Source organism: Octopus bimaculoides, chromosome 2 (genome assembly GCF_046866305.1).
Source record: "Octopus bimaculoides isolate indiv1 chromosome 2, ASM4686630v1, whole genome shotgun sequence".
NCBI classification, from domain to species: domain Eukaryota; kingdom Metazoa; phylum Mollusca; class Cephalopoda; order Octopoda; family Octopodidae; genus Octopus; species Octopus bimaculoides.
This window is the reverse complement of record NC_142929.1, coordinates 164,576,222-164,595,750: the sequence shown is the minus strand read 5'-3', so window position 1 is coordinate 164,595,750 and position 19,529 is coordinate 164,576,222. Positions and strand designations below refer to the sequence as shown.

At 33.9% G+C, this 19,529-nt stretch overlaps 1 protein-coding gene across 16 annotated transcripts in view; it reads left to right on the top strand.

Moving 5' to 3' along the window:
* The window catches only part of LOC106875263 (rab GTPase-activating protein 1), a 118,988-nt gene that overhangs the window by 38,633 nt on the left and 60,826 nt on the right, over nucleotides 1–19,529 (top strand). For all 16 annotated transcript variants that reach the window (XM_089348020.1, XM_014923344.3, XM_089348016.1 and 13 more), the window contains exon 2: nucleotides 7,503–7,860. In XM_089348020.1, the coding sequence (XP_089204146.1) occupies nucleotides 7,554–7,860 (307 nt within the window). In that variant the 5' untranslated portion in view covers nucleotides 7,503–7,553. The remainder of the gene's footprint in view (nucleotides 1–7,502; nucleotides 7,861–19,529) is intronic.

Sequence of the window (19,529 nt, the reverse complement as noted above, 5' to 3'; positions counted from 1 at the left end):
TATATAAGGATACTCCATAAGCAGTACCCTAATGGAGAAAGCCTCTACCTTTGCCATCTGTTTTGCATCCAACTTCACATCCTTGGCCAATGCTCTTCAGATCTTTCCACTTCTGTTTCAGTAGGCTTCTCACACAGCTTATATATATGTCAAGTGCAGAAATACCTCCAGCTACTTTAAACAAACAAAGCCACCTGTCCTGACAATGCCCTTTCCATTACACTTAAACAGTGTGCCCCAGAACTTGCTCCAAACTTACCAAACTCTTTAATTTCTCGCTCTCTACTGGATTATATACCTCGACATTTGGAAGCATGCTTCAGTGAGTCCTGTTCCAAAGTAAGCAACCCCTCCAACCTAGTTAACTATTTCCCTATTGTTCTCACTTCTAATATCTCCAAGATAATGGAAACAACCATTAACAATGATTTTCTCCATCTGCTCTCTCTCTCTCTTCAGTCACTATCAGTATAGTTTCTGTAGAGCCAGATCCACTGGAGACCTATTCTCTTATTTCACCCACCAGTGGACTGTTCTTCTAAAGAAGTTTGGCAAAAGCAGTGTTGTTACTCTAGACATCAGCAAAGCTTTTGGAAATGTCTGGCATGTAAACTTTCTATCAAAAATTTCCACCCATGGGCTCCAACCATTTCTTATCTCTTGGTTTGGTAACTTCCTATCACATCATGCCATTTAGCATGTACTGACATAGCTCTTCCTACCTCACTTTCAACTCTAGTGTTCCCAAGGGTTTGGTTATGTCCCCTACTCTCTTCCTTCTGTGCAACTTACTGCCACATTTAACAATACCTACTCTTATGCAGTTAACACAACCCTTTATTCCTTCCTAATCTTTCCTAACCATGCATTATTCACACACAAACTAGACACAATATGCCAAACCTGTGAAAATTAAAATCAGTAGATTTAGAAAATTATATTTTGTTAGTATAAAGTCCTTTCCTTTATTTCTTTCTCTTTATAAATAAAATATAGTCACATGTTTACAAGAGCCTCTCCTAATGTTAGATTTTGTCTTCATCTAGGCAAAATTTACAAATGCTCTTTACGCACACACCCACAGCTGTTAAGTTAGTGCTTCATAGTCACATGTTTTCAAGTGTTCCATACACACATACATAGTATTAAGTTACTGTTTATAGTTATCTAACATCTTCACTGAATGACCATTTTGTTTCTGTTGTCCAAACCAAACACTTATTTTCATATGTCAGTTAACATTAGTATTGATTATTTTGCCATCATAATTCTTCTACTTTGTATCTTAAGCCTATCACTTGCTGATAATATTAATGAAATTAAGTTAAATTGTTAAAATATTCAGTGAAAATTGTCAACATCTCTCTACTATTCTACTATTAAGCAATATATTTATATATGTCTAAAAATAGAATAGTTAGTTGGAGACTTGCTTTACTTATGCAATTCATAGCCAAAACCTGTTTGGGATGACTTAATCTTTCTTGTATTCTTTTAGAGCTAATAAATTAAGATGCTAATTTAAGTTGATCAACAATTCCTTCTAAATAAAGAAATAATTGAAAATTTTGATAGATCTGATATTGCTTTATATATTTAATTTTGATATGTCTATTATAATGTTTTATATATTTTTTCCTTTGTCTAGAATCTTTTCACTTTAAGAATATAGTTAATTGAATGAATTTAAGAAATTTAGCACAAAGCCAACTCAACATAATTTTAACTGAGAACATAAAGGATCAAGACTATAATTCAGTGAAAGAGATTTAGTATAGAATTCCACTGTTGTTTACCCTGTCTACCAACACACCATTTTGATAAAATTTAATATCAGAAATTAGGCACTCTTTAGCAAAATCCCTGCTTTCTCTTTTTAAATTTTTCTTTTGGATACAAGCCACCAATGCTTGTGATGTCTTTATTTACTTGGTAGCTACTGTTTGCTATTAGGTCAACTCTGGTCAAGCAGGCCTGTGTATGTTTAAGGGTGTTCCAGCAATGACCTTGTCTTTTCTTCAGACAACTTGTATCTAAGACTACATTATCCAACAATGTGCCCTTCCCTTTTTAAGATTGCAGGGTGTGATCTGAGGGAGATTTGGCTGTTATATTTAGCAGATCAGGCGACCATATAGAAGTTTTTTTTTTGTTGGATGTTATTTACTTGGTAGGTTGAGATGATTAACATCCCTTTGATTTGCAGTATTTTATATTTTTATTCTGGCACTAAAAGTAACAGCAATAATAACAACAACAACAAAATTGCTGTTTTCATCCTGCAAGGTTTAATTACCGTTAAAGACCAGCCAGTTGTGAAATGTGATACAAGAAATTTCAAAGTCTCAGTTTTCCCCAACTCTCTAACTTTAAAGAGATTCTTCTTTACAAAAATATATAATCATCCTTCAGCAAAGTGACTTCATAGAAATTTATTCTTTTTATATTCAAATGACTAAAATATTTGGTAGGAATATATTGTATTAGAAGTCAGTTATACTTAAAAATAGTTTTAAATATTGTTTTCAAGATATAATATAAATGATCAAACGTGTTTTCCAGATGGGCAAGTTATTTCATACAACCTAATGCATTTTGGTTTTGATTTTTTTGATAATATAATTTTGGCTTATGGGATTTATGAAAGATTTTTGTAATTGAATGAAAGGATAAATTTCAATTAGTGGTTTATGGATCTCTGAAACGTTTCAAGTATCCCTAAATTAAAAATTGCTGCTATAGTTGATAAGACTAGATAAATAATTAGGGTAATCATAGAAAGAGTAAGGTTAGGTAGAGACTAAATCTTAGAGTTACTTAACTAAAAAGTAAACTAAAAAAAAACTAAGATAAAGTTAATCAATGTTGTGAACTGAGATGATGTGAGGGTTGACTAGACACTGTATCTGAATAAACTGAGATGGGGAACTGAGTAAACAACAATGATGTCAATGTTATGTTAAATAATTCCAGATTAGTTAGTAGAAGGGTTCTCATGTCTGTGGAGTGCTCATCCACTTGCATGTTAATTACATGAGCAAGGTTTTGCATTAATCAGATCAATTGGAACCCTCATTGGTGTAACTGATGGAGTATCAGTTAGTAGACTACATACAGCTGGTTAGTGTGGACATAATTCAGGACAAAGTTTCAATGCTTTGATGAGAAATAAGAAAACAAATAATGTAACACATGCATGCATGCACACATGGACACACATGCATGCGTGTGCACATGCACGCATGCACACACACACACACACACACACACGCACACGCATACACACAACTAAACAGTTGTGTAGGTGTGTATTCCAAAAATGGAACAGCAACAACATTTCTTAGACCAAGACACACATAGCCTGCCAATGTGCTGGAATCTTCAGTGAATATTGACATATGGTAGGAATGGAGCTTTCATAACTGTTCTCTTGTTTCTGTGATAAACTCCTCTAGACTAAAGGATAAAAATAGAAGTTGCTTCTAATGAAAGAGCCATTCACTTATTCAACAGTTTCGCTAAGTTTTAATTCTAAGGTTATTTCAAATATCTTAATTTTTCAATTTGGATTTTGCTAGTTTGTCTTTTAGTTTTCTACTAATATTATATTTTATGTGTTCTACATATTGCCGTAGTTTAACCTCAGATTAGCTGTGATCAAGTAGATCTATGATCAAAGCCACCCTGTCTTATTTTCAGTGTGTATCTTAGGCTACATTATTGTGTCCGTTTTATTTATTTTTTTAAGATGGTAAGGATAATTTGAGAGAGATTTCACTGCTATTGCTAGCTGGTTGAATAACCACATAGAAGCTCCCTCTTTGATTAGTATAACATCATGTTTATATATCTCAAGAAATGATTTGACATCCTTCATTTTAATGGATGTATTGCAAAACAGGTTTGTAATTTTAATAGATGTATTGTAAAATAGGTTTGCATAGTATTTTAGCTAAATTCATTCATTGGAGCAAAGGGAAACACATACAAAAAATAAAGGAGTTTCTCACATGAGATTAGAGTTAAATGTTACCATTGAAAAGAACAAAACTTTTATTTGTCTATTTTGTATGGATTAAATTTTTGAATAGCCTTCTTTATAATCAAACCAACCAGTTATTCTTGACTTCCCAATATAGGAAACTTAGGCACTGCCCTTTCTCTTTCTAACAGTAACAACAAAAATAAACACCTGGTTTGTTGTATTACATTTCTTTTAATACATGTGAATAGCTGTGGAGTAAATGAGATGGTTTTTATCTATGAGAGTGAACACTGGTAACATTTCAACTAGGTTGCATCAGAAATATTGTTTTACTATGAAGATTTCATTTTAAGATTAACAATTCTACCACTCAGCCACCATGACTCTTGCAAAAGGAAATATATACTATATGGCCTTTTTAATAAAATTTACAAAGTGGAATAATGCCTGAAACTTTAAATTCTTTTCTCCAGATGTCATACAAACACATTCCATTGAGCCTAGGAGAAAATTTTTGTAGTTTCTTGGCCTGTTAGAAACAACATCAGAATTTCATTCAAATTGTACCTTACTGTCTTAAAAAAATGAAGGAAACATTGAATTATTCTAGCCTCTAGGATAGAAAAACAAAATATCCATTGATATATCATTTTTAAATTTTAAATCTGACTGGTGATTAACTTCTAGTGCTACAAGTGTTTTATAAAAGATATTTTTTCCATCTTTTCAATACCTAAGTAGACTTGGTCATCGCAGACTTATGTGTCTTGATTATAAATACAGCACAAAATTCTTAACTGGTTAACCCATCTAATGCATTACACCTCCCCTGTTTCTGCTATTCTTACTATGTCTCACTCTTAAAGCCCATGCTAAACAATTCAGTTAACCCTATCCTTTATCTACTCATTTTTTGATGACTTAGAGAGCTGCTGAAGCAAGTGGAAAGTAAGGAGGAAATTATCTTTAGACCAGAGACTTGACCCGAATATTCACAAGTGTTGTTAAAATCATCCTAGATATGCTATGTTCGAAAAAATGGGATGGTCATGGTTAGAACTGTTGATCAATGGTCTGCTGAAGCAGGCTAACCTAAACTAAACAATAACAACTCCACACATCATACATGCTGTATCACACACATAACATCCCACACACTGTACCACCACAGTATGTCATACTTTACACCACACTCATACCGCATCAGACACCATAGCATACAACATTGCACAGTACACACCAGACAACTGAACGCACATACGCACACATGCATCACTGATAGTGACATCATATCACAATATCACAACAATACATACACAAACAACACTACACTCACAACACAACCCCATGTGCTCATACTACGGTAGATGCCATACTACATCATACCATTCAGATGAGGCAGTGCTTACACCAGTTGTGGGCAAACTTCAGCAAGCAGGACCTTTCAAATGGCATGCCGAATGAAAAATTACCTTGCATTTTTTTGGTAATGCAGCCTGCCTGATGATGAACCATGTCTAATGCAGCTCGCTTCTTAAAAAAGATTTCCTGTTCTTGATCCACTTAGTTATTGAAGCTGCTAGAAAAAGCAACCAAATTGCTTTCTGATCAGTCCCTACCATCTTAAAAAGAAAGAGCATATTGAAGAACATAATACACACTGTGAAAAAAAAGAAAAGATTGTCAAGACTGGAACGCTTTTGATCATAAGTTTGTTGGATCAGGGTTGATTTGAGACTAAACAACAATAAGAACTCATAAAACCACATTACATAGCCCACTCTCCAATAATCATGATTGTCAGTCATACTATTAACTTACTTCAAATAACCAAGGAAATTGTTTTTACAGCAAATTTAATAGAATTGAATCATTTACAATTGATTTTATGATAGTAAATTTAACTACATTTTATCTTTATTGATCTTGAAATACTGTAATTATTACTTATGTAGATGTAATGTATGTGTGTTATGGAAGTACACACCAATTTCAGATCAAAGTAATGATGATAAAGGACACTATAATTGAAGTTAAAGTGTTTTGACTACTATCCTACGATCATAAGAGCAGATCTACTGCTTGAGTAACACACCCATTTACTTAGTTAAGTTAGTGTTGATATATTGAGTAGTGAATGCCTATGGTCCAGTGGTTAAGTTGTTGGACTCCTGGTTGTATGATTGTGAATTTGGTTCCAGGACTAGGTGGCATTATATATCCTTAGGCAAAGCACTTCATTTCAAATTACTGCAGTTAACTCAAACCGAAAATGGATTGCATCTGTTGTAGAGTGACACCTCACCAATTATTAACCTAAAATTCTAAAAATACAAGATGTCAACAGCTCTTGATAGTTATGTACACACTGGATGATGTTGAAATATTCAGTGCATTAAACATTAAAAAGCTAATTAGAAATAATTATGTGGTTAGAAAAAAAACAACAAGCAAACAATATTAATCAATTACCAATAATATTTTAATTATTTCAGCAAGTATGGTAGACAGCTACAGGCATATTTTGGTCTTATTATGACCTCATCAACAAAGAATAAACTTTATTGTACTTGCCCAAGTAGTGATGAAAGAATCACTAAGTCAATGTATATGATTGTGCATTGGTCAGCCCTAACAAAGTAGAATTGTTTAAATATTACCATTTACCAGACTGGAAAATAAGATATGTTTGTGGTACAATAATAATCATCATCGTTTAACATAATAATAATAATCCTTTCTCCTAAAGGCACAAGGTCTGAAATTTTGGAGGAGGGGTCTAGTCATTTACATCGGTCCCCAGTGTTTCACTGGTACTTAATTTATCAACCCTGAAAGGATGACAGGTAAAGTCGACCTTCATGGAATTTGAACTCAAAACATAGCAGCAGGTGAAATACCACTAAGCATTTTGGTGTGCTAATGATTCTGCCGGCTTGTCACCAATGATAATAATAATAATAATAATAATAATAATAGATTGGATGAATATCCAATCATTAGAATACTTTTTCCAATAAATAAACCTTTCCACTCATGTTAGAAAGGATGTAAAATAGTCTAACAAATATTAGATGTAGGTAGTGAATGCAGAGTATGTGTGAAGGATGGAAAGAGATAAAACAAGTGCTTCATTGAATATGCAATGTTTGTGCACATGGAAGACAAGGCACAGTTGAGCTGAAAGAAAAATTGGGTATAAGAGGTATGAGATGTAGTGTGCAAAAAAGATGACTGCATTGGTATGGACATGTGATGCATATGGATAATGATAGATGGGAAGTTGTGAAAGCTGATCTTAGGATGTTGAACTTTACAAAGGAGATGACAAAGGAACACAACAAGTGATGTTGCTAAGTTGCTGACAAAGGAACACAAGAAGAGACTATGCAATCTGCACATACAAGGAAAAGTGAATGTAAAAATGGTAATGATAATGATGATTAAAAATATTTTGTTTTTCTTTCTGGAATTGATTTTTAAAGTTTATTTTCTGTGTCTTTTATTGTTTTTCTAGGTAGAGTTGCTTTTCACTTGTGCTCGACCACTGTGAGCCAGGTTTGTCACCATGGAAGACACAGTGAGTCGAAGTTCTGTGGAATCTTCATCGACTGGCGAGGACTTTGTTATGGTAAATGGGGATCCAAAGCTGAAGATTACTGGTGATATCAATGACATCAATGAGGAGATTACTGATGATAGTTCCATAGACTTTAAGATGGCTTCAACTCCTATATCACCTGATATGTCAGATAGCTGTACTTCAAACCAACCTGATCATGTGATACCTTCCAGCCAATCCGTAGATGTGCTCAACACTCACAAAGTGAGTAATATGAACAGCAGCATGGATGAGTCTAAATCAGGAATACCAGGTGAGACCTCAAAAAGACCCTTTTATCTTTGTTGTTTATTCATTTGATCTCCTTTTGTATTTTATATCAATTGGATGTCATTTGAGAATGTCTAAAAAAAAAAAAGATTTTTAAAGTTAGATAGAACTTATATAGAACCATTCATTCTCATTGTCTATTAACCAAATCAATTGTACAACTCTCCTCCTTTGTTTAGATACATAGCTATGATGCTTAAATACTTGAATAGAATTTATTGAGTTACTTTTCCAAACAGATCTCAGAGGCCATTACATTATTATTATCTTAATTCAATCTATAACTAAATTGGTAAGAATTGACAAGGAAGATGCCCATCTGATGGTGGATGCTTAATGGTGTCTGTGCACACCTGCCATTACACACAGTTTGTAATCAAATCCAGAGTTTAGATTCAGTGGCAAAGCAGATAAAAAAACCCCAAAAAACAAATGGACTGTGGTTTGAAATTAAACTGAAATGGCAGAGTATTTATCCTTAACTGTTAAGTGAACTGATTAGTGTGCAGTGGTCTGAGACTACATTGAACCTATTATTGAAAAATAGGTAAACTTATTGATAAATTGTCGTCTAAAGCTGAACCAAAGGGATTTGGTTCCTATTTGTAACTTAAGTGGACATGTTGGTAGAGTGCGGCCCAAGGTTGAACCAGATTAATTTTGTATTTATTCCCAACAATGACTTGAACTGAATTAATGTTGAAGTCTCCTGTCCAGAAAGAAACTTCCGCAATATATTCGTATGATAATAATAATAATGAAATTATTGTATACAGTGCTCAGGTGCACTACAGCTTGTCAAAAGTGCGTATAAAGCATATACAGTAATGTACAAATGTCTGGAAAGTGAACAGTGTATGAGTCAGATACATGCTTGTGTGTGTATGGAGGGCAGAAATTCAGGTGTAGTGTTGGCGAATCTCAGGAAGCATGGAAGTTTTCAAGGATGCAGTGCTCCAACAACTAACAACTGATGCTGGTAGTTTGTTCCATGCTTCAGCAACTCTTAGCGTGAAAAAATGTTTCCGAAAGTCATGGGAGCTGTGCTGTTTTCTGACTTTGTAAACATGTCCACAGGTGTTAGACAGGTGGAATTTGAAAAGATGCTCAGAGTTATTGTTAGTAAGATGGTTAATAATTTTATGGGTGTCTGCCAAGTCAGTTGCCAGACGTTGGAGTTTCACTGTATCCATACCCAGGGAAGTAAGGCATTCAGAATATGGCAAATGCCTGATGGAGGGTATTCTCTTGGTTGCACATTGCTGAACGGTTTCCAGATGATTAATATCCTAGGCAAGATAGGGGTTCCAGACCGGTGATATAATGTACAATATATACATATATATATATATAGAGAGAATGTATAATATATAATATATATTTTGCATTCATTCCTATGTATATTTATATGTATCACAAATTATAAAGTAGAATGTAAAATAATGAACGGCAGTTATTCCCAAGTTCATGCAAGATCCTTACTTAGTACTGTAGCTTCTAAATATTTCAGTTATATTTAAAAATATATTGAGGTTAACTTTTTGAGACCAATTTTAAACCCTATATTTAGTGAGTGGAACACATCTTGAGTCTGTAATCATTGCTTAAGCTCAAGTTTTTACTTGTTTTTCAAAAGACTACTTGTGTAATGCTTCATCTTCTAATAAGATTATTAAAAATGGGTCTCAAAATATATCAACCTATACTGTAATATTAATAATTTATTTAAAAACATTTTGAACTGACAGTAAATCAGTATGACTTTTATAAAGTCAATATTTATATATAAATAGTGTCTGTGCATGAGAGAGGAAAATTACATAATATACCCCAGCGCATATATTCTTTTACTCTTTTACTTGTTTCAGTCATTTGACTGTGGCCATGCTGGAGCACCGCCTTTAGTTGAGAAAATCGACCCCAGGACTTATTCTTTGTAAGCCTAGTACTTATTCTATCGGTCTCTTTTTGCCGAACCGCTAAGTTACGGGGACATAAACACACTAGCATCGGTTGTCAAGCGATGGTGGGGGGACAAACACAGACACACAAACACACATACATATATATATATATATATATATATATATATATATATATATATATATATATATATATATATATATATATATATATATATATATAAGCAATGTTAATTCTCTAAATTAGGTATTAACAGTAACTGCACGATAAAGTGAAGTATATTGCCACTTAAATGTGGCTGACCGCTAGGGGTGGATGTTACTGTTGCTTTTAGCCCCAGGAGGACATCTCCTCCAGCTGGCTTATCGACACACTTCTGTGTCCTCTTTGTTTTGCCAAGGGAATTTATCCCTCCCATCGAGATCTGTAGCAGATCTCGATGGGAGGGATAAATTCCCTTGGCAAAACAAACAGGACACAGAAGTGTGTCGATAAGCCAGCTGGAGGAGATGTCCTCCTGGGGCTAAAAGCAACAGTAACATCCACCCCTAGGGGTCAGCCACATTTAAGTGGCAATATACTTCACTTTATATATATATATATATATGTGTGTGTGTGTGTGTGTGTACATATATACGACAGGCTTCTTTCAGTTTCCGTCTACCAAATCCACTCACAAGGCTTTGGTCGGCCCGAGGTTATAGTAGAAGACACTTGCCCAAGGTGTCACGCAGTGGGACTGAACCCAGAACCATGTGGTTGGTAAGCAAGCTACTTACCACATAGCCACTCCTGTGCCTATTTATTAATTAAACTTTTATATTCTGCATAAATATGGCTATTTCTTACTTGCAAACAATATTTTGCCTCAAAATCCTATAAACAAAAAGACATGTTTTTCATTTATTCATGTAAGATGGTATAATCAAGGTGTTGCCCTTTTGATATCAACAAACCTGAAAGTGCATTTGTTTCTTTGACACAAAAATCATTTAAAACCTGTTTTAAAGTGCTTATACTGAAAGTGAAACATTCTGCCTAAATTTTCTGTAAGAACTTTTTTTATTAAGTTGGTTTCCTAATACAGCAAAAAAAAAAAAAAAAAAAGATTAAAAGTTACTTTACTAAATTCCACTAAATTTTTTATTGTTTTCAAAATTAAACGAAACAGGCAATATATTCCATTAAAATATGGTCACAAAGGGTTTAGAGCTTTTAAGATTAGTTCATGTATGCTTTTGTAACTGTTTCTTACTGAACTCTTCAGAACCAATAAGACTGCTGCTATTAGATGGACTCTTAGCATCAGCTGGAATCCTACTTATTATTTTTAACTCTTAATGATCAGCTGATGTAACCTGTACCAAACAGAACTCTTAGATAGCTCTTGATATCTAGCTCTGAAAAGTCTTCACAATAAATGTCAAAATGTAAAATCAAACCATTTTATTGCTAATGTTTCAGTTCCATATTACATGGACTATTGTAGTGGTGTACTATTTAATTAAGACTGTTTTATTGATTTTTTATATTACTGCTTCGGTTGGATGGTGGTGACTCACTTCACTTTTAATATCATGATGAATGACGATCACTACTACTATTATCACCATAATCTCTCTATATATTACATTCTACTTTATAACAAGTCACACACATATACTATTAGAGTGACTTTCAATCTTTTAGCTGTTGCAATTGTTGTTGGTGCTGCTACTGCACTTTCTTTTATTACTGCCTCTATTATTGCTACTAACTTCACCAACACCACCACTACTACTACTATCACAGAAACTACAACAATATTTCTCTTATGTAGGTAATGTGTTGTGAAAGACATATGTAAGAAGTAAGATCTTTGTGTAAATAGCTACAGTTGAAGTACGGACATTTGTCATCTTTTATATTAACTTGTTACATTGAATTATTGTTGACAAGGTCTCCACCCCAGCTCTCTCTCTCTATATATATATTTATAAACACACGCATAGACACACACACACGTGTGTGTATATATATATATATTTGTATATGTATATACATCTTATGTACATTGTGTGTGTGTATACACATACATACATACATACAATCTTAATGCACAGCTTTTATTGGCTAAGCTTAGTTTTTTTTTAATGTAAGGTATACTAAAAAGCTTGCTTGTAATCATGGGTTCAGTCCCACTGCACAGTGCCTTGGGTAAGTGTCTTCTATTATAATCCTGGGCTGACCAGGGCGTTGTGAGTGGATTTGGTAGACAGAAACCCAGAAAAAGCTAGCTGTATTTATATATATATATATATATATATATATATATATATATATATATATAAAAACAAATAGTAAATGAGTATATGCATATATACGTACAGGTATGTGCATACCGACATCCACCTGTATGTATAGGTGCATATCTGGGTACAGGACATTGCAAACAAAACAGAGACGAGAAAACACACAAGCCACATAGAGAACATTCTACTTCATCAGCTACTTCCGTTTTAACACCGGCGTTTCGAAGAGCTAGGCAGGACGCATCATTAAAACAGCTCTTCTCATGGACTGCAAATTAAATTTGTATACACAAATTAAATCTTGCCATGGAGGAATGTTGTGGCGGACAAATATATCTACTATACTGTTTCATTAAGGTAAAATCAACAAAAAAATGTACTCCATCCAGTGAGAGATAAATATTATTTAATGTAAACTGTATTAAAATAAGAGCTACTAATAGTTTCTTGCTTTTTTAAGACATGTGGTTAGGCACATTTTTATAATGTGCCTTGTGTTTCTAAGCAGTCTTAAGGCTCTGAGCATATGGTTTGTTCTATCTGGAAATCAGGACGCTAGTACATGAGAAACCATGAGAAAAAAATGCAAGGGTTGATGCAAAAAGTGGATTGTGAAAACAAAGGGTGAGTAAAAATGGAAAAAGAAAGGAAATAAAGAAAATTAGAGTCAGATCCCCTTTGACCATAGAAATAATAAATAAACTAGTTGTAGAATATTTCAATGGAGAGGGGTCCAAAGTCTATGAGGCAGCTGGTCAATCTCAAGAGGGTGGAGTCCTCCAGAAATTTGACCATATGCTTGCATTTGTTGAAAATTTTGGATGTGGAATTAAATAGTGTGGAGTAATTCTTATATCTAAAATGAATGTGCAATCTTTCAGCTACGTGTAAATTACATTTCTTAGATTCATTCTTCACTTTGTATGTGGTGTGTAGTTGGTCTTCAAACTCCATATTTGACTAGCCAATTCAGTGGCTTTACACTGGTGTAATTTTTCTTTTCATTATGTTATCGTGAAATGTTGTTGTGACTTGTGCCTCATAGATGACAGAGTCTATCATACACAACAGGTCAAGTGGGCAAGCTTTGAGGGCTCAACAATTACAACTGAGAGTGGGCTCTTGGCGAGGCTCATGATTGATAATGTTTTTCATATTGGCACAGCAGCTGCATATATTTATAAAGCATCTATTAAAAGTCTTCCTGTATTTATGATTCATTGTGAAATGTTTACTAAAAGAGCCAGGAATTTTTTGCCTATATTAGTTTTAACATTTAAGGAGAAAGGGTGGGGGGGAGCAAACCATATTATTTTCCTAGGTCTGTTTTTAGGTTTCCTATTTTTAACTGAAGGGTTGTAATATATCTTATCTTTGAATATGCTGTTAGCTAGGGCATTGTTATTGTAGAAGGCTGCCTTATCAAATATTTCTTTTGAAGCGGAGAGATTAGATATCCTATTACTGATGTTAGCTATCTGTTTTTAAACACTATAGTGGGGTGACAGGACTGTTTCTGTATATAGGAGACCTTATTTGGTTTATAGTAGGATTTATAAAAGCAGGGAAACATTTAAAAAATTGACTTTGCACAGATTAGTGGCGACAGTGATTTTGAGGCCTAGTTGACTAAAGGTGTGAATTAGTTTTTTTCCTAAATTTATTGAGACAATGATCATCAAAGCCATGAGATATTCTCAAAACCCATCATCCCGGTATAAGCCAATATCATGGGATGGGAACTTGGATTTCAGTGTATTTAATATAAAGAGCCCTACAAGGTTGCAGATGACAACACTGTTGTATGATACCATTGATACATTGAACAATTCACCTGTATCAGATTTTTTAACCCATGCTGAGCTCTTAATAAACAAGATTTTCTTGTATGCATGATAAAGTCCAGGTCTATGTGGTCAATATGAACATATGTTTAATTATGACTTCTATAGTCAAAGGAGATGTAACCCTAATTTTCTTTCTTTTCTTTCCTTTCTTTTTCTATTTTTATTTACTCTTTGTCTTCTCTTTCCACTTTTTGCATCAACCTTCTCATTTTGTTTTGTGGTTTCTCATGACCTGAATCCTGATTTTCAAATAGAACAAACCATGTACACAGAGCCTGAAGATTGCTTGTTATAAAAACCTGTTTAACCATGTGTCTTAATGGCAAGTAACTATTAGTAGCTTTTATTTTTAATACAGTGTGCATCAAATGATATATATATATATATATGTGTGTGTGTGTGTGTGTGTTTGTGTTTGTCCCCCACAACACAAACCAACACTACTTGACAATTAGTGTTTGATTTGTTTAGATTCCCATAACTTAGAGGTTTGGCAGAAGATATTGATAGAGTAAGCACCAGGCTTAAAAGAAGAATAAGTACTAGGGTTAATTTGAGTAAACCCTTCTAGGCCACTTAGTCTTGTGAGACACATGGTGACCCCTCTAATGCTGGTTCCACAAAAAGGAAAGCACCCAGTACACTTTGTAAAGTGGTTGGTATTAGGAGTGGCATCCTGTCGTACAAATCATGCCAAAGCAGATATTATGTTATGTCAGTTCTACCCAAGCAGACCCTATCTCTTTATGAATCTACTTTCAAATTCAAACAAGATATATTAACACTACTAAAACTACTACTAAAACAGACATCACACATTTCCAGAAAACTTATCCATTGTAGGCGCAGGAGTGGCTGTGTGGTAAGTAGCTTGCTTACCAACCACGTGGTTCTGGGTTCAGTCCCACTGCGTAGCATCTTGGGCAAGTGTCTTCTACTATAGCCTCGGGCCAACCATAGCCTTGTGAGTGGATTTGGAAGATGGAAACTGAAAGAAGCCCGTCATATATGTGCGTATGTGTATGTTTGTATGTCTGTGTTTGTCCCCCTAACATTGCTTGACAACCGATGCTGGTCTATTTATGTTCCCATTACTTAGCTGTTCAGCAAAAGAGACCGATAGAATAAGTACTAGGCTTACAAAGAATAAGTCCTGGGGTCGATTTGCTCGACTAAAGGCGGTGCTCCAGCATGGACGCAGTCAAATGACTGAAACAAGTAAAAGAGAGTATACATTACTATTCATGAAAATTACTCAGCTAAATCCATTACATTGAACACAAATGCCAGAACTATCTCTGAGGATTTTGCAGCCAAAAGTGCATCAAAGTTAAAATTTTTTTCTTAATACCAGAAAATATTTCAGCCTCTCACATGACTGACTCTAGAAAGGTTCAAAGTTTTGGTCTATATTGGGCTATTTGTTCACTTATTTAAGGCATAGTCCCACTATAAATACATTCTAGACCAGTACTGGGCTGTGGATCATTTGGTATCAGGCCAGTCTGAAGGGTGTTTTTGCAGTGTATATTATGCACTTTATTGTGTTTTGTTATGCAACTGATACTCTGGTCCATAGAAAAATTGTCTTGCATGAAAGTAGTCTATGGTGCAAAAAGACTTAGGGACTACTGTTCTCGATCACCATCTCAGAAGTAAAAAATAAATAAATAGACCACCCCCACCAAAAAAAAATGAAGAGAAAAGAAAAAAAAACATTCTTTTAGGGAAACTTGCACACAATACAAATATTAGTAGTATTTATTTACTATGATAGCATTTATCTCTCTCTTTATAAAATTCTTTATCTCTCTGTCTGTTTGTTCCCTATGCATTTTCAAATGGCTCGCCTCACCTGTGTAATGGAACTCACCTAATTATTATTTCCATGAAGCACCATGTCCTATAGGCACCAATCATAACAGGTAGTCACAAAGAAGAAAATGTTTTTATTCCAAAATTTCCTCTCATACCTACAGATGTTCCATTTGAATTTAAGAGACTTCAGTTTCCAGTCAAACTAAGTTTTGGTATTTCAATTAACAAATCTTAGGGTCAATCCCTCAAAGTAGTTGGACTTCATCTCTCTACTATATGCTTCTCCCAACGCTATGTTGATTGCTTACAAGTTGGAAGCAGCAACAATTTATTCATTTGGACACCAACAAAAAATTGCACAATGAATAATATTGTTTACCCTGGTGCAAACGATTGACAGATTTTCAGTCCTAAATTCTATTATCATTACAATTTGGATATTTTAAAATAGGATATAGATATTTTGAAATAATTATGAGAAAAAAAATATATCTTCATATTTATTGTTTATTAATCTGAATAAGAACAGCAGTAAGCTAGGTAATGCAGCTAGTTTATTATAAATTTTTTCATGTCATTTTTGATTTTTTGTTTTGTTACATATTCTATTTTCTAATGTCAACTATGCAGTGACACAGTTATCTGCATAACCAGACCTGTATTTGTATGGAATATACATATATTGCATTTAGACATTGTGTATTCAATTCATTTGTCATTAAGCATGATGTCTATGTTTTTATCATTCACATTTATGAATAATAGTTAACAAATACTTATCATTCATATACATGCATATTTATTAACAAATACTTTTTTGTAATTTCAGCATTAATAAAATTATTTCTGTATTGATATTTGAAGGCTGCTATTTCAGATGTTTGGTTCACCATATTTTCAAATTTTTGTTTTGATATCAGGTCTTATATAACTACTGCCTTTCTTTTTCAGCTCATCGGAAATATGTCTCTTCACTGTTCCTACACTGGCTAACTATATTTTATTGACTTCAACTTGTAACAGATCTAAATGCTTTACAAATATTCAGGTGACATAAATATAGTTCCAATTGGGAAGAAAAATGTTTAAGATAAGAATAGTTTGTTTAGTTATATAGCTCTGGGCTGGTACTGATAAAAATCATTAAAAGCTTTGTTGTTTCATCCCCAGGTCATTCTTCATGGAGCAGACAAGTATTTTAACTGTGGTCATCTTATCTTCTATTCTGACATAGTGTATCTAGGCTTATTTTACCTAGTATGTCCTACTTTCATAGATTGAACTGTTCTATGTATAATAATCGCAATTAATTGAAAAATTGACTTTGTTAATTTCAACTTTATTAAAACCAATTATAAACACGGTTTATTGACAAACTTGACTTGGCCCCTGAGGTAAGCTTTAAGACTCTGCATCACATCCATTTTACTGGTCTTCTTTAGTTTAGCTTCCTTTAAATCTATAAAACTGCAACAATTAATCGTAGTATCTGATCCCCTGACATATTTATCTGAAGTATAGAATTTGTATGTTTTTTTCTTAAGTTAATCAATTAATGCAAATTAATTAATTAACTTTACTATCTTCAATCCATTGGTTTTAGCTGTTCAGCCAGTTGTTTTTACAGCTATATGTCATCCCTACTGCTAACTACTCAACTGAATTAGCAGGTAGAACTTGGTTGTTCAATCAAGCAAACTGGAGCTGAAGGGGGCAGGCATGTGCCTTGATTGAAGGAAAGGTGGAAGATGGGGGATAGGGTGGACAATACAATTGTTGTGAGAAGTAAGAATCAATAACCTATTTTCTAAGGTGAGACACTCCCAAAACAGACATTCTATGACACTCCCAAAATAGACATTCTATTAATTTCATCCTGGCCTAATTTATAAGATCCCTTATAAAAAGCACTCACAGACACTGCAACATTATGAAATGTGTTTTTGTGTTATTACTTTGCATATCACATTGTAAACACAGTGTTAATAGATGTGTTATTTTGTTACTACTATGTTTAACACATTACAAACGCTGTTATTTGGTGTGTTTTGTGTTTGGACACTTAACACATTATTATACAAACATGTTTTTTTGTTGCCAAGCTTTTCAGCTTACTAATCTTATGCTTCTCACTTAACAGATTTTTTTCTTTGAAATTAAGTGCACTGACTTCCCTATGCTATATTTAAGGTTAATAATCTTCTTTTATGGCTTAGTTCACTAACAATAACGAATAGAAAAGTAGTGGCTAGGTTATGCTTTATTGACCACTGATTTTGCTTAATACATTAATGGAGATTAACTAAGCTCTTAAATATTTCAATTTAACATATTCATACTAAATCATTGATACTAGACAACTAATCAAGATGCTTTAAAAGTCTCATTATATCTTCATGTAGATGAGGGGTATATACGTAAATAAGTTTTTGCTAGAATTGGTGCAGGTCATGTCTAACTTAATAGCACCACCTGGGTACTTATATAGGTGACAAAAAAAAAAAAATACTGTTCAAGGAAAAAATGATATTGAAGGTACTTGGTTGTCATGTCAGTCTAGTGATATATATTAGGTTTATATAATATCATACTTGGTTTCTTTACCATGATGAAAAAATGATCATTGTAATTTTGTCCTCTGTATATTGTAGATATTGTATTGTATATTGTAATGGTGAGCATAGAACAGCCAGCCATCACTCATGTGTGAATATGGTTTAGCATTATGTTTTTCTAATTCTTTTAGTTGCCTATGTAGTCATGAGTATACATAGACACTCTCCCAGCTCATCCCCCTCCCCATTCAGCTGCACATGCAGGGTATGACAGCTAGAGGGAGAGAGGGCTGCACCAGCACTCAGCTGGTACTCATTTACAGTTGAGTGGACTTGAGCAGCATGAATTGAAGTGTTTGCTCAAAGGCACAATATGCTGCTTGGTTCAAGAATTGAACTGACAGTCTTTGATCACGAGCCTAGCCCCCTAACCACCAGGCCATGTGCCTTCACAGATCATAGTAAGATAGAGTATAATAACATGTCATCTAGGTTTTAAATTGTACCATTGTTGCAATGAGATAAAGTTGATTTATTGGATAGCAACATATTGGAGACTAGCGACCAATTTATAGCATTAATATTAGTTCTGTTCAATATGTAGAATGGCAGAAATGGTAGAGTGTGGGAGTAAATGACTTAAAGTATTTATTTATATATCTTTGTTTAAATAATTGGTTTTCATGCAAGCCCTCACTAACTGTGAGAATGATGTGGTTAATGCTCAGTTTTCTAGGTTGATGAATATAAGAAGTGAGTTATAGAGAACTGCAGTTCTAGGGAATAAGGATTAATGTAAACATTTAGTGCAGGGTTTTGGGAGGTTGACATATAATAGGAATGATAAGGAGGAGTCTGGTGTATCAGCTGAGCTTAGTTGGTAGTTATACTAGGTGATGTACAATTTGCTTATTCATATGAGTGGAAGTACTTCTGGTAGTAACAGCCGAGAGATAGATATAATAATACATCAATGTGCTAGTAGCTTTTGTGTATTGGTAGTGAATCTTTTCCAATCAGTTGAATAGCCTGCTTTTCAATGTGGCCTATGATGTGTGTACTTGTCTAATAGCAAGTTGCACTGTCCTAGATATGTATGCATTTGAGAATTACTAGAGTTCTTGTCACAATCAACTTTGTCTTTTGTCATTTAAGGATCAATAAAATAAGTATCCATGACATACTGGGATCTCTCTCATATAAATTCTAGCTTTGTGC